The sequence below is a fragment of the Cygnus olor genome, chromosome 6 (assembly GCF_009769625.2).
Source record: "Cygnus olor isolate bCygOlo1 chromosome 6, bCygOlo1.pri.v2, whole genome shotgun sequence".
NCBI classification, from domain to species: domain Eukaryota; kingdom Metazoa; phylum Chordata; class Aves; order Anseriformes; family Anatidae; genus Cygnus; species Cygnus olor.
Genome location: NC_049174.1, coordinates 17938608 through 17954990, shown reverse-complemented (window position 1 = coordinate 17954990; position 16383 = coordinate 17938608). Strand labels below are relative to the sequence as shown.

General features: G+C 43.3%; 1 protein-coding gene across 2 annotated transcripts in view; it reads right to left on the bottom strand.

The window, feature by feature from the left end:
- CHN1 (chimerin 1) overlaps window positions 1–16383 on the bottom strand; it is a 96507-nt gene that overhangs the window by 7521 nt on the left and 72603 nt on the right. For both annotated transcript variants that reach the window (XM_040562021.1, XM_040562023.1), the window contains one exon: window positions 9783–9867. In XM_040562021.1, the coding sequence (XP_040417955.1) occupies window positions 9783–9867 (85 nt within the window). The remainder of the gene's footprint in view (window positions 1–9782; window positions 9868–16383) is intronic.

Sequence of the window (16383 nt, the reverse complement as noted above, 5' to 3'; positions counted from 1 at the left end):
CCCTCTGATACAGGCTCATAGGCTGTTTGTGAAGCAGTGCTGGCAGTCACCAAAACAGTTCTATGTATTTTAAAAGTGGCTTTGGGAATATTTGTGGGTTTTGTTTTTTTAAGCATAAACAAACAACTCCACACCTTTATTGCAAACACGCTGAGAATGAGATTTAGTTTAAGTGAAACTTAACTGAAATCAGATAATCAGATTATGGAAAAACGTTTGCTCTCTCCAAAACCACACAAAACATACTAATCAGGGTTTGGAAAAAAAAAGTGTAGGAAAACAGCACTAATTACCCAGTGAAGATGTGCAGAGCAGCGCAGTCCCTTTTAAGCTAAGCACACACTGCCACCAGCAGCAGCCCTGGTGTGCCCGGCCAGCTCCTGCACTACCCACAGCCAAGGGCAGTGCCCCCATTTTCACTACAGTTTCTCCTGTAACGAAGACTCACACACTTCTGTGAGAAAACAGCAGCTGGCAAGAAGCATGGCATGGTGTGGTCAGGATGTTTCCCATGGTCTAACCTGCACTTAGTATTCACTGAGACTCCAGCCCTGCATGTCTCCGGTGCCAAACACAGCCCCCTGCATTTCCACAGCAGCAGAATTAAAGGACGTAGGTGCTTGAAGGATCAATGGAGGATCAATGATTTCCTTGATGGAAATCCGTAACTTCCCACTGCAGTACTGAATAGCTAGCTGCGTGTAGAGATTCCCTTTGGATTTTTGCCAATACCCGTATTTTCATTAATGCTCCATAGATTATTTGACTTTGATCTTTACAAAACAGTAAAGCCCAGAAGTTTAATTTCCACCACGTCAGCTGCAGCCTGCTGCTAACAGCACTGTGTTAACTCAACAGGCCTGTAAAGCCACCAGCACTGTCACTCGGGCTCCTCTGTAAAGCATCCCCTCTCTGCTTGCAGTTCAAGTTTGGCACGTCACCTCAATCACCTCAACCAGCCCTGGGCTCCAGCTCCAGCCTGATTAAAGCTCCCCTCAGCTTTTTGTGCAGGAACGCCCCCTGCCCTGTGAGGGTGATTAGTGCCAAGGCCGGGGAGCTGCCAGCTCTGCATTTCACGCCTGTTTGTCAGTTTGTGTGGTGAACACACCTCGGGCAAAGCCATCAAGGTGAAACCTGCTCCCTGCAAGCAAGCGGCATTACTGAAGAAACTCTGAGGGCACCAGTCAGCGGTGGCAAGGGCGCCTCTACCCATGTTTAAATACCACCAGCACTCCTTGTCTGAACTCTGGAAAACCAGGTCCCAAAATTCTTTGGAAACGTGTGACTTGAATCCTCCAGCATCTCAGTGCTTCAGCTGTAAAATGGGAAGGAGATGACGTTCCAGCTTTCTCTGGTGCTGTAGAAATCCCTTAGAGGCTTATGGGAACACAGAGGAGAAATTATTCATCTTTGGAGTACGGTTTCAATACTGTGCCCTCAGCAAGCCCAATGGCTACACTTTTAACATCAAGGAGAAATAAAAAATACTAAGTAGGTGCTGGTAAGCAAGTACCATCCGTTCTGCTTTCAGAACAAGGATGAAGTGGCGGAGTAAAAATAGCATGTAGCCAAATAATTAGGGTCAATATCTCAATGCACACACAGAAGGGAAGCAAACTGATACCCCAGAGAAAATCCTAATTCTTGATTTCCTTTAATTTGAAACCCTAAGTTTGAGTAGTAATAGTATTTATGAATGCAAATTAATTATTGCACGTTGATTCCTAAAACCGCTGCAAGAAGCACCTATTCCAGCACAGATTAAAAGTTTGAAATATTAAAATATTTATCAGAAATGCTCTAACATGTCTATCAAAACTATTGTCTACAGGACTGAAATGGCTGCATCTTACAAGGACTCACTAGTAATTTTGTGAGTACAAATTAGCCACTGCACATAGATAGCAATGTAGCTCAGAGTTACATCTCTGGGAATCCAAGGCTAATTAAGACTAAAATATATAAAAATAGAAAAAACATGCTTCCAAGTATCTTATACTTGACTTAAAGCAATTACCACATTCGCTGAGATCATCCTAATTATATTTATATACAAGAAAGTTTTATTTCATGAAAATAGCTAACTTACAGAGATGTTTCCAATGTGAAAACCTTGCTTCAGAAAATAATTGTGTTATTGCTAATCCTACAGATTCAGATTGGCTTTGGATCTGACCTCATTAATGCCAGAATAATAATTACAAAAGAAAAAGTCAACTTTCCTCTGCTGTCTTTTGTTCTTCCTTTACACTCGATTGGATTTTATGCACCATTCCACTGCTTAAGGGCTTACAAACACTCCTGAGAAACATTTAAAACCTAGAAATATTTCAGATAGTTAATGCTTATAAAATGCATGAACACTATGTTCGGTATTATTGGGCTGCGCGATACCTTTCTAACAAACAAGGCTCTTTACCTCTTACGTAGGAGATCACCTTACCTTAGCAATTCAACATCAGTATACAGTTCTAGGAGATTTTGGTGAACTTGCAATAGGAAAATTGTATTTGCTTCAATAAATAAGCTGAAATTCCCCAATGCTATGATTTCTATGAGGTGGGTCCCTCTCCTGCACTAACAACAGACATGTCTCAGTTACTAGTCCCTGACTAAGCTAACAACCAGAGTCACATGCAGATGAAGGATGATCACCTGTCTTGCTAATGCAAAGGTAAAAAGCATGCAGCCAGGAGGTCAACCCTCTGCTCCACATTGCTGCGTGGAACCTTCTACTCTAACGATATCCAGTTTACTTGTTAGTACTAAAAGACAGGAACTACACTGCAAATAAAACTGCCCTCTGTTCTCATTGGAGGATCTTCATGAAAGCTTTGAAACCCACTGTCTGAGAATTGGCTAACACAGAACAGGAAAGCCTAGTCCCAAATCTTCGTGCTTCCACATAGTGAAGCCTTAGGACTGTTTGCTTCCTTCACACGTGATCTTCATGATTTGGCTGGGTTCACTGAGTAAGACCAAGAGATTGACTTCAAATCTAAGATCTATTTACTTTCCGTTATATCAAAATAAATCCAGAATAGCTAAGTTGGCATTAGCAACTTTACTCCTGATCTACTCTAATGTAACAAAGAGCCTTACCCATTTCTTACAGAAGTTCATCAGAGCCTATCCCCTGACTGGCTAAAAAAAAAGTCCCCCTAAAGCACCATATCTGCCGATAAATCCCATAATAATACAGGGCAGATTTAAAAGATCTCTCATGACCTCTGGCAGGTCAATAGAAAAACTTCTGCTGACTTCAGTTAATCAGAATTCCACCTTTACAGCGATGATTTCTCAGGACTAGAATTGTAAGTCATGCATACCATTCCTTTTTATAGCACTATCAAACTGTGGCCACCTTTCAAATACACCAAGTATGGCTAAAAAAATACAGCCATAAATTCAAAAGCATATAGGAAGTTTGGAAATTTAGCAAAAAGTCATTTTAGATGACAGCTTTAAAAGTCTGTGATAAGCTACCTTTACTTTAATAGCATATTGATCTAGAAGCTCAGGTGGGCTGTGACATTGCTCCTATGAGAGGTATTAAATTTAAAACCAGCCTGACAATACTTTCTTACGATGCCCAGAAAAAGGTTTTGCAATGTTTTAGAAACAGCTAATACTGATGTTCGTCCACTGAGCTGAAAGACAAGTAAGGCATTCATACAAACGTATGAGCAGAACCAAAAGATGTATGTACTTTAATATTGCCCCATGAGCACACATTATAAATATTTGCAGAGTCTAAAATACACTTAGCTGTCACTTTTTGTTATCCTGCTGATTTGATTTTAGGCAGTTTTAGATTTCTTCTGGTTTACAATTTACTGGTTAACATGGCTGCTGATTGTGCTCCACTGGAACAATACCATATGCTATATACATCACTCTAATTGTGTTTTTGAATTATCCCAAAGAAAAATTCATGCATTTGGTCACTCCGATGAGCAGCTTTAAGAGCTAAAAGGTAGACATACGTTATCTGCAAAAAGCATGAAGCATTCTTTAGAGATTTACGGCAAGCGTGGGAGTGGTGGGAAGCGCAGAGCTGCTAGCACTGGAGCAGCGCGATGCCCTGGGCAGGACCACCACGACACCTGACAGACGGGACAATGCTGCTGCCTTTGGTAAGCTACCCAAGATGCGAAGATGATGGCTTCTACTCGAGCACAAATTATTGGTGTCGTTACTTTTGCAAGGGTGAAAAGGTTAGAAAGGAGTTTGCTCTCATAAATCAGTCATGAGCTAGTAACTTCCCTTTAATAATTTAATGCTCTTCTCTGGAGTGGAGAAAGTAATGTTTCCTATTCTCTTGGACCCAGTGCGTGTCAACAGGCACACTAATGCAGTCACCTCAGCGGCACCACGAGCTGCGCTGTGTACTTCCAAGCATGTGGCAGGGCTGTGCTGTGAAGGTCTGCCCTCTCCGGGAGGGCCGTGCCAAGCAGGTGACAGGCAGCCACGCTGGGCTGCTAGCCTGCCTCATGCATGCCATTCGTTAACCTGCAACTCACATCTGGGAGCAGCCCAAGCCCCACCACAGTCCTGAGCACTTCATTACGCAATGTCATGGCAAAACTGCTTCCAAGCACATACATAGGCTCCCCTAAACCTGCTAACAGCCATACCACTACATCATGCACGATTGGGTACGTTATTCTTTAGGAAAGAATTTCTAGAGGGCAGCTAGTTACTTGGCAACAAAATTCCTAACACTACAGAAAAACCTGGGCTTATGAAATACAATAAGAAAAGAAGCCTCCTAGAACAAGCCAATTCCCCCTTATTCCCAATGAAAAGAACACGTATTTCTGTGCCTCCAAGCAAAATGTTCTTTCAGCAGAATACATCTGGTGGAGGTGGTTTGATTGTATGGTAGTTTTGAACAATCACAGATATAAGTTTGGTCAGAAACTTCCCTGGCTCCCAGGCACGACACCTGCCTACCTCCTCAACAGCTCCCTTAGTGGGCCACTGGCTTGCTCGAGGCTTCCAGGTCTGTGTGGGCTTGGAGATAAAGACATTTTTAGGACTTACAGTTTCAGCTTCCCCATGGGAACGGCTCTGAGGCAAGGCTCCACTGCCTGATTAGCATTTCAAAATTTTGGAGCTCATTCCTCACAGGAACACCACCAGATCCCGAGCTGGTGGAACAGCCTGTCAGGTGGTGTGCATCTCCTCCAACAGCATCTCCACCTGCCTGAGGTGGGCAGGGGCTGTTCTCCTAACAGTCCCCTTCCCACAGCCCCTGACCATGAACCCTGCCTCTGTGGCTTTGCTTTGCTCTTGTTCTGGTTTGGGGCTCTGTCCATGCTTTACACAGTCAAGGAAACCAGCAGAACCTGGGTACACGCCTCAGAAGTTTGGATGTGTTTTTAATGAACAGGTGTGGGTCTGTTCTAAAAAACATCCTGACTAAATCACTTCTTAAGAACAATAAGCAAAAGGGTATAGAGGTAGGAGGTAATTATAGAGAGCATTGAACAGTTCTGATGGGCTGAGGAGGGGCATGAAGCCTGCAGCCCTTGACAAGTTGACCACCCTGCTGGTCTATGAGTCTACTTGGGCCATGCACCAACACAACATGAATGCCCTGCTCTAGGCTCTGATAACACACCAGTCTCCATTAATGTTTCTGAATCTTACATGTTTATATCATTCATAAAATGAACTCCCTGGTGCCTTCTACAGCTTTTCTTTGGATATTATTCTAGTCTCTTTCCTGAACACATTCTGGGGAATGGGATGAGCACTGTAAGCACAGGGAGCCTTGCATAGGGGGCTTACATTCTTAAAAATGTAATTAAGAATACTTTATTTTTTTATTTTTTAAGTTTATGCATTGGATTTGGAACTGAGCTTCATTAGCTTCTGCTGAGCTTCAATGTTTACACAAGCTGCTGGCATTATAATTTCAAACACTTCTTCAGTGATTTCTACTTATGGCAAAAGCCCAAAGGAAAGCATGCTGGAGATGGAGCACAACATCGGAAAAGGCAGATTCCTTGCATATAGATGAGCTTTCAGCTCAAAGAAACTTTAAGGGCCTGTGGCTAGGATGTAAAAATTGGAAGCATGACCCTCTAAGGCAGGAGGGCTGATGATGCCTGTGATAAGGATTCACTCTAATACAAGCAAACCTTGCAAGCAAAGAGACATACTCTTCCTTCTTTGTCTGCCATAAAGCCTGACCAAGTATGCGCTGCGGACAGCCCATCTTCCGGAGGCTAGTTATATGGGACGATGCCCAACACGGCACTGAACACACTCAAGGCTGTATTTTGGCTGAGGGGACACATTCAATCATGCTGGCCTGTGACAAAGCCCGAGTCAGGGCAGTTCAAGTTGCTAAGGCATCCTTGCTGGTTGCTATGGTGTGGGTATGGTTCTGAGCGTTTGCTTCTGGTTTATTATTTTGCAAAGGACTGGCTTGTTTGTATAACAAAAGCCAATCTACCAGCCATTACGAATAAGCTCCTATTTTTCCTCCAGCTTCCTCTCCTCTGCTCTGAAATGGATAACATTTATCTCTGTTGACCAATCTTGGACTGTCCCACATGCTTATTCTTACATGTTTTTGTGCTTCTGCTGAGATGATTTTGTGCTTCTGCTGACTGAGGAAGAGCTGAGTGTAGCCCAAACAGTAACCCATTATATTTGTTAAACTTCTCACTTCTGTACAGCTAACAGATTCCTCTTGAGATGTGCAACTGTCTGGTATAAGAGCAAATACTTTGGAAAGTCTGAAATTGCATATGATCAGTGCAGTTTTGCTCATAGGTATTCCCAATAATGTGATTACACAGACCACAAAACAGATCTTGTGGATTTCCCTGGAGTGATGTCAAACCCCATGTGAACACAAGTGAGCTGCCTCCTGCTAAAAGCTGTACGTTTTTTGAAGTACGTATCTTCTCCGGAAAGCAATGGCCTCGTGTGGCTCCCTGTGCACAGTGCCTCACTGTTTCCACATCAAAATGGCTCAGTTCAGCAGCAAAATGATTACTACCTTCACCCCCCCCTCCCCCCAAAGCATGCAATCTCACAGCCAAAGCCACGGCCCCCAGGCCCGGGCTCTTGCACACTGGTCTGGGTCCGGTGGCAACCTAGGCCCCACCGCACTGTGTGTCTCTGCCCTCGTTCCGCCATCTCAGTGCCGCTCTGGTGGGCTGTGCTGCCTGGGCTGGTGGGCCTGTGCAATGCTGTGGGTCAGGCACAGAAAGAAACACGGCAACTCAACCATCTGGGTGACACAAAACAGCACTAAAACAAACTCAAAAATCCAGCCAAAATCCCATCAAACGAAATGCTAAAAACCTACGATCTAGGCTGAGCCATGCTGATTAATCAGCCCTCCTCTGCTGATTTGCAAAACAAAAACATGGAACCTCCAAACCAAAATCTCCTCTGCCCAGCTGCTGAGCTTTATGAAATGTATGAGAATAAAATTATCAGGGAAGCCCCTAATTCTCTGTCAGGTATTGCTGAAGTTGGCTGGCAGCTAGAAGCTAGCCCTGCAGTGAGGGGAGGACAAGTGAGAGGGCAGCCCGCTGGGTGGACAGGCTGCAGATCACGTCCTCGGGAGAGCTGGTCCCTCAATCCCAAAAAAGCCATGCAGGCCACACACAGGAACCAAATCTGCTAGGCTGGGAAGTGCAGCCTTCATAAATCTGCTCTTCAGAATACCATGCTTAATTAGTATTTTTTTTTATGGAATTTGAAGGCATCTCCACGCCCACAATGACACTCAACACGTGTGCTGAACGCCCTGTTGTGTTTCCTCCACATAAAGCTCTCCCATCTCAGAGTGTGCCTTCCCTGGTCACCACTCATCACACTGAGGAGGACAGGATTTGGCCTCTGCTCAAAGGACACGGGCCCTTCAGTGGCTGGAGGGCTGGCTGAGCAGTACCTGGGCCACCCCTCCCACCTCAGTCACCCGGCGCCTCAACCCCCACAGATGCTTCAGCAAGCAAGCGTGGTCGTATGATGTGGGATTTTAAAATATGAATAAGATCATCGAAGATGCTGGAAGCTACCAACACCGATATGAAACCTTACACAAGATAGAAAGCCCTAATTATAGTTTCTGAAACTATGAAGTCATCTAATACACATATGTTCCTCTAGACTGTCAAGGAGGAAAAAAAGAAGGCATGCGGTACTTATTACCATTCCCATAAGCAGGAAAGAAAACCAGTCTCTGGAAGTTTTTAGAAAAATCTGCATAAAACCAGAGAATCAGCTACATTACAGTTATATTTAAAAAAAAAAAAGCAGCACAGAATCATAAGCACTTCAGATTTAATTACAAAAGCAGTATTATTTGTTCATTCCACATTGCCATGTAGCATTGTGAGCCTTCATACTGTTTGGTTTTATTGATCTTCTGGATCAATGTTATTTATCAAAAATCTGAAAATATTTAGTACTTCTTCTAAACACCAAAACTGGGGACTCTACATCAGGTGAGAAAGGAAGACGGCACATTTATTGCCTCATGTGTCAACAAAAAATAAATGCTTTATTCAGAAAATGATTCAAGAACAAAATCAGGCTTCCTCTTTCTATTCTAGCACTGTACATATACCCCGTGCAACATCAAATGCAGTAACTATTGAGTCTTAACTCATCAGTGAAGGATATGGCTGCAACCCTAAATACTCAGAACAGGGAAAATACAGAGGAAGTAAACGCCATTTTTACATAATCTTCTCTTAAAACAGAGCACTATTTAAAACACAGTCTGGACAGTGCAGAGCCTATTGATAACAGAATACTGAATTTCAAATAATTCTGGTGGAAGCATTTTAAAATATTTCAATCACAATTGGCTATATATCAGTTTAAATTTTATCCCAGAACTGCAAAATAACGTAAAGAGCTCTCTTATTTGCTTGAGACAAGATTTCAAAAAGCTTTAGACAGAGCAGATTTTCTTAAATTAGCTTGAAAATTCAGTTTCCAGGGCAACATATGCAGGTCTTTATACATCAACATTTCTTTGCACCATTTATATAAATGTGGCTGCTAGAATGTCATAAAATACATTTTAAATACAGTAAACTATTTTGATCACTTTGATCCTTTTTTGCCTTTTAAAAGAGAAGACTGTCCTTTCTTTTCAGAAGAATCACATCAATAAAAATGCCGAAGTGTTTTACTTTGGAGAGGCTTAATCCTAGAAATGCCTGCAGTGACACCCATGCGTGTCATACATTTATATCAGCACCTGCATATTTATGCAACATTTCTGTACACATCCCTTATTCATCATCCTTTTTCTTAGTATTATTTTAAGTTTGCAAGTTTGGAACATGATTTAGGGTCTATGGCACAACGGGAGTTTGCTGGCTCAGAAAGAAAATGAACCCAAGCGTCTTGTTTCCCAGCCACAATGTGAAATTTGCAGATTGCCCACCTTGCACATTGAGACCCTTGGCGAGTCTCTCACACCTACCAATACATAGTGCTATACAGGAAATAAAGGTAATAACACATCTACCTATTTTCCCCTCCATTCTGAAAACAAACAAACAAAAACAATCAATGATTGCTGTCATTTCCCCCCAAGAGCACTCGAGAAGTGCTGTGCATCACCGCAGCGATGTTATGAACATAGGGACACCAGCAGCAGAGGGAACACATCTTCCTTGATTTCAACAAGGGACAGATCAGACCCTTGCTGCATGGGTTTACAGTGGAGCAGACAGCAAATTCCATCGTTACAACATTGGGAGTGACTTAGGAAAAGAAGACAGAACGAGTGTTACCTGCACATTTTACTCCCTGAGCAATGAGGCCCCACATAAAGTTGGCGCAGTATTCACACCAGTGCGGGCCCCTGAACGTATGCACCTGGAAGACAGTAGCAGAAAGGAAAATTATTTAAAATGATCCAACTGTTTCACAGACATCAACAGCAATGTGTCTAAACAGCCAGAGTTCCTCTTCTTAGAAGGCACTGCATGCACATTTGCTGGAATTTTACCACTGCAGGAGAGGAAGAAAAAAAAAACACAGAAAGATTTAATTGCCGTGGAAAGGCGAGTTGTCCGTTCTGTGTCATCCAGAGCAGCAGGACTGGGACTGGGGTCTGCTCCCGCTCTGTGCTGCTGTGGGACATGGGAGCAATTGTGGTCGCAGCCCCTCTCCCTGCTCCTGGCACCCCTCTGCCTGGATGGGATTCCAGCGCCAAGACAGCGATGGTTCAGGAGTTCACCTCTATGAGGTACGTATGAGGTGAAGTACGTCTCTCTGCTGGGCACTGTGTGACTGCCTCAGGCAGAGATGGTCGTGCCAGCAAAAGCACCAGTGCTGCACAGAAGTCCTGGAAATGCAGCTGGGGGCTTTCCAGTTCAGAATGACTCTGAAAGGAAATTAATTCTCTCCAGACTAATGCCACATATTGAAAATATAAATGAATCTAGTAAATGGGAACAAGAATCCACTGACCCAGGAAGAAATTCAAAGCTAGGGAAGAAAAAGCCAGTGCTGCTTTCAGTCCTGGCTTGCACATGAGCTACAAATCCTTCAGACACCATCAGCTGCTCGGGATTTTACTCTGATAAAGCGCGTGCTGTAGGAAACCACAGGGTGCTTTGCAGAGAAAATCATCATTTGCTTAAGCCAGTGTACAAGACTTCGAGTGTCTGTTTAGAATAGACTGGCAAAAAAATTGGTAACTGGTGATCATAAAGTAATGAAATTTGCAGCGAAATGTAATAAAAATGCTTTAGGCTTAACTCAGCCAGTTCTCCAGTCGCTCAGTGGTACCAGCACAGGCAGTACCCTCACATGCATGCAGCGTCTGGTCACACCAGTGCAGAACAGAAGAGGAAAAGGGCTGCCTGAAACGTGTCTGTGTTTCTGGTTTTAACCACAGTGCTCTGATTATAACTAGCAGAACGTGCCGCACCTAGCTGAGGAGGTTAGCGTCCCCTCTGCCAGCTGTACGCAGCAGCTGGATCCCAGGTGACACCTCCAACAAGCAACAGCCCGGAGCAGCACCTAGCAATGCAGGCAGAGTTCCAGTTTTGGCTACAGGAAGGTCTGCAGCCTCCCCTGAAGCTCTGCAGCATTTGCTGCCCGTGAAGCAGCAGCAGCAGGCAGATTGCTACATTAGCCTGCAGAGCCGCTCTCAAATGCACCTACTCGTTCAGGTGGTGCCCGTGCTAAGCCAGGCTTACAGTTGCCTCTCGCCCTACGCTGTGCCATCTCTGGAGGAAGCGGAGGGGTGCAAGGTGCTGCTTTCTCACAGCCTGGCACCATCCTCGAGCAGTGCCAGCTGCCACCCTCACTGCCTCCCACTCCTCTGAAGGTGCAATGTGCTCCCTTCTCCTCCCAGCTCCAGCTGACTTCTTCGAAGCAGATGATAAGACTGTCAGCAGCTGCAACCTCCATTTTCTTGTTTCTTCCTAGCACAAAGAGATTTTTCACACCTTCTTCTCCATTACCCACCTGCACTACCCACATCCTCTTGGCTTTCTTCCTCAGCCCTGTGCCTTTTTTTTTTTTTTCCTCCAGGTCTTTGGCAGCTTTCCCTTCCCAGAATAAGCACATTCTAATATCCTCCAGCAAAATGCTGTGCTTTAATGCCTGCAGGACTAACACAACTTCTGCTGGAAAAAAAGAAAAAAAAAAAAAAAGGTTCCTTTCAGTCACCTTTTTTTTTTTTTTTTGGTCAAAAGAACATTCCTCCAAAAACACTTCTTTAAAATACTTCTCAAAACTTCTGTTGACGAAAACTGAAACGAAAATGATGATTCAAAAGTTTGCGCAAAACCAACCTTTTTTCAGAATTATTTTCAGTGTTATAAAATAATTTTTGTATGTTTTTTATTATTCTGACTGTAAAGGATTCGGACTTTTGTCTTGTTCCTTGGAATGTTCTGACACCTTTAACTACTTTCTTTGCTAAATAAAAAGAATAAAAGAATCTTTTCCCAAAATGATACTAGCCTGTACTTCTCCACTCACCGCTCTCCATCAAATTCATGGAGCATGCCACATGCAAAAGTGTTCCTAACACCTCCCTGGTGCTGGGGCCCTGCTCTGGCTCCCCAGGGCTCTCTGCAGCACTGGCATGCCCTAAGCCCCACCAGCAACTTAAAAGGGCAGGGACAAAACAGACTCCCCTCTTCCCTACCAGTACTGCATGTATTGGTCACTCTTCACGAGACCAAGACCGACTTTGCTTTCAGGGTCATTGTCTCACGATCCCCATTCTCTCATCCCCTACATCCCAGGCTCCATCTACACACAGAAATGCCTTGCCACATCAATTTCTTAAGAAATTAACTTCTCATGTGGAACATTTGTCCTGAGATGGCTTAGCTTTACACTGCTCCATCCAAATTACTTTCTTATCCACTACTCTGATTGCAACATTTAAACAAATTAAAAGCTACAGGTAGTTTCTTCTATTTTTTGTAATGCTTTATCTTGCCTTGACTTTTATCTGATGCACTCTGGGGATGTTCTCTGGCAATATTAATTAGGATGCCCAAAGGCCTATGATGTCCTTCCATCCCTAGTATCTGCAACCCCGCGGGATCAGCTCTGAAGCTGCTTCTAGGGTTTGTAAGCGGTGCTGTCTTTTCACAGAGCGTGGTGGTGCCAGAGCGTTAATCTCCCCACTGCCACGGAGCAGAACTGGACAGCTCTGAATCTACAGCACCTCTGGAAATGAAATCAGAGTAAGTGAGCCATGCCAGAAAACTGCAAAAAAGTGGTCTTCAGAGGTCAGAACAGCCCTCTAATCCCATTTCATCCTGCAGAGCAAGGCCTGGCAGCATGCTAAAAAGGAACACGTTTGCATCCCTTTGCTAGTTAGAGGGCCAGCACCTGCAAACAATATTGCATTTATTACATGACCCTTTCATACAGCACTACGATTTTTATATTCAATTCCCCATTCTAAAAACCTGCCAAGTGGCTTGCTTATTTTCAAAACTAAAAGATGCTTTCCCAGAAAAATTTCTGAAAACACACCCAGCAGAATTTCAGAGATCCTGACTGAAATTACAAGGGGTGTCTTTCTCCTTATAAAAAGAGCATCTGCCACATGCAGATTTTACTGTCTTATAAAATGTGAGAGCACAGAATTGCCAACTGGGGCTTTATATCTCCCACCCCTTCCATTCTCACTCCCGCCCCAAAACCATTTTTCTCTCTTTCCATAAGGCTTCAAGTGTACGTGATTTTTTTAAGAACATGGAAAATGGGAGAGCAGGAGAGCAAGATAAACTTACTCTTAATTTGTAAGATTCCAGGGGAAATATGAAATTTAAAAGAAAAATCTAATTCTAGATAATTTTAAAGGAAAATACCTACTTCAAAATCTAGATAAAATACAACTACTAAGCTACCCTGCAAGCCCGCAAGTCTGAAATAAAAGGACAGCCTCACATTGGATTTACACCTTGGCATTTCTATTTTGAAATCTCCCACAACATCAGCAAGGTATAAAAATAAAGACTGTGATCTTATGTAGAAGTGTTTTTTTTAGGTTTAAAAGACATTTTCTTATGCACCAGGAAAATGTGTTACCTCTTGTGATTAGTAACTATGTGTTACAGAACTGCATTTAATTTTGTTCTGAATTTAATAAAATATTGCTTACAAAAAGAGACAAACTTTTAAGAGAACCAAATTAAAATGACGACTGGCAATAGATTATACCACAAGCTGTGAACTCCTCAAGCAGATCTCTCTCAGATATTTCTCAGACTCTGTAAAGGTCACTGCTGAAGTTACCTGTGTATCTCGTAAATCCACTTATTTTTAATGCTTTTTGTTTTTACTAGGCAGTCTTCAGCTAGCCTTGACTGCTATCTGAAAGCCAAGAATGAGCCAGCACATAATTAGCATTCGTAACTGGGAGACCTAAATTATGTAACTTGTCAAGGCAGGGAGGAGAAGAATGAAGGAATATCAGCAAAGTGCTTTGGAAACGTGATGTGAAAGAACATGATGGATCTGCAGAGCTTCCACACAGCCACTGCTGGGAAGAAAGCAAGGCTGGATCTGACAAATTATGTATATGCAAAATAAACACTGAACACAAAAAACAGGCCTTCTGACAGCACACAAAAAAAAAATTTCCCTATTTAGAGGCTGCTGCTATGGTCTCCCCGAATGGCAGCTCTAACAGGACCCACGATCCATACAGAGCAGCGTAGCCTCTTGCATGGCCCTCCACGCTGAGCTGCTGGTGAGAACAACGGGTTTTGGAAAACCTGTGCACTATCACCTGTGTTGGGATGAAACATATTGACTAGAAAAAGGATGGGAAAAATGTTGCAGCTTTACCTTCTTCCAGAGTCCTACGATCTGAGTAGGAGCTTTGTTGGTGCTCGGGGAGGAGCCCAGGCCGGCTGGGGACTGAACAAATGACACGCACCCAGCACTTACACCGCGTGGTGCTCCAGGGGTGCAGTTCTGCTGGCTATGCCGCCTTTCAAACTCATGCCTAAGGATCATGGGGCACTGCTGATGGAGCCTGTCAGCTCAGTGGTCCTCACTGATCTGCAATTCCATCAACCGAATTCTGCCTGCTGGGATTCTACCAAGGTTTTAATTGGATATGGGAGATGTTGTAAGTCTCAATTAAAACGATGAACTCAGCCTGTATTATTAATGTCTGTCTCCACTGTCACTGATGATTTTATCAGGCAGTGAGCGTGCTCATGCTGGCACCCAGTAGGCATGTCCTCTTTATCCATCCCTGGTCCAGACACATTGCCTGGATGCGAAGGGTACAGCAGAAAGATTGGTGAGGAAAATCAATGGACTCAACTATCAGTTCAGCCAATGCTTCATTTCAATCTTTGCACATATTATGATGATTAGACAGGTCCTCTAAAACAAGAGTCTCGAGCGCTCCAAATATTACAGAACACGACTTTCCTACTGTGAGACAAATACTGCTGCTGATGAGTAATCTCAGAAGCAAGACGACTGCCATGACAACACACACGGCAGCGCCGCAGCTGTAAGATAATCTGCTTTCATGTGAGGATGTAACAGAAAAGAGAGTAACTGAGAACATTGGAACAGATCTTCTCCAAAACCACAGATGATTTTGCCTAAACTAGATGTCGTGTTACCTGTGGGGGGCCAGTGGTAATGACTTTGTCCAGCAGCTCAAAAGGGGAGGACACTGATTCAGAGCATCACGTACAAATAACATTATTACCGGCAGCGAATACACTGACACAAACGTTGAGCAGGTGACCCTTCCTCCAGGTCCTTGCTTGCTTGGAGCCAGAAGCACTGTCACGTCTTGTAGACTTTCTGGTTTGAGCTGAGCATGTCAGCAGAAATGAGAACAACTGGAAATTGGGGTTAGGTTGTGCTCTACGAGAGCCAAGGCAAAAAACAGAAGAGGAAGCAGCAGGTTGTAGGCTTTTCTTCCTTGTAACTTAAATGAAAGTAGTCACCTTTCTTTCAAGATGGAACAGCAGATTTTCTTTAAATTGATATCTAGAAACTGGAACATTGCCCATTTCATTCCATATACATGCCATATATACTACACTTAATGATAAAAATGTAATACAAGACCCTAATAGACTCCTAAGAGAAATGCTTTTCTAATGATGCTACAAGCTAATTTGGAAGAAAAAGTGTTGATGATGGGAGAGCATGAGAAGCACTGCGGGCTCACAAAGGCAAACGCCCAGCCTGCCCCAGCAGTGCGTTTCCACCAGAGTCATGAGCTGCTTCGCCCTTGGGGCTGTGCACATGGAAGACTCATGAGATCCACATCTAAGGACTTATAAAACTACTGGTAAGGTGGGAAGGAATTACGGCTTAAATAAAAAATTAGAAAAAAAACTTTTTTTTTTTAAACCAAGGAAATTTTGAATTCAGGGACTAGCACTCAGAAACCAGAGAGGGTTAAATAATAATGGACTATTTGGAAGCTGCTTTGGAAAAGCCAAGGCTTTTCCACAAAAATTTTAAAAGTAAAAGTAACATTAAATACCTTAGGAGGAAAAAAAAAAAAATCCATCAATCCCTAAAAGCTTTTCTGGCTTGAACTGCCTTGTACTACACTACGAGTTTCAGGAGCAGCTGTGCAGAACTGCTGAGATCTTCTGAGAAGTTTTGTGGAGGCTTTTCCTCCACTTTTGTTCTCTAGATATCTTCCATGCCTTTGAACATTTTTCCCCAAGTATTAGGAGTCTAAAAGAAACCTAAAATTTCCTGAGGTTTTCTTATCTCTGAGTACATGCAGAGGCTCTCTCGGGGGAATGTGCTAGAGGCACCCAGTTCTCCTGCATATTCATTTGAGTGCAGTGACTCATTTAAAGATGTTTTGAAAATACGTTCATTGCCAGGGCCGGACTTGATGAAAAGCGGCACACT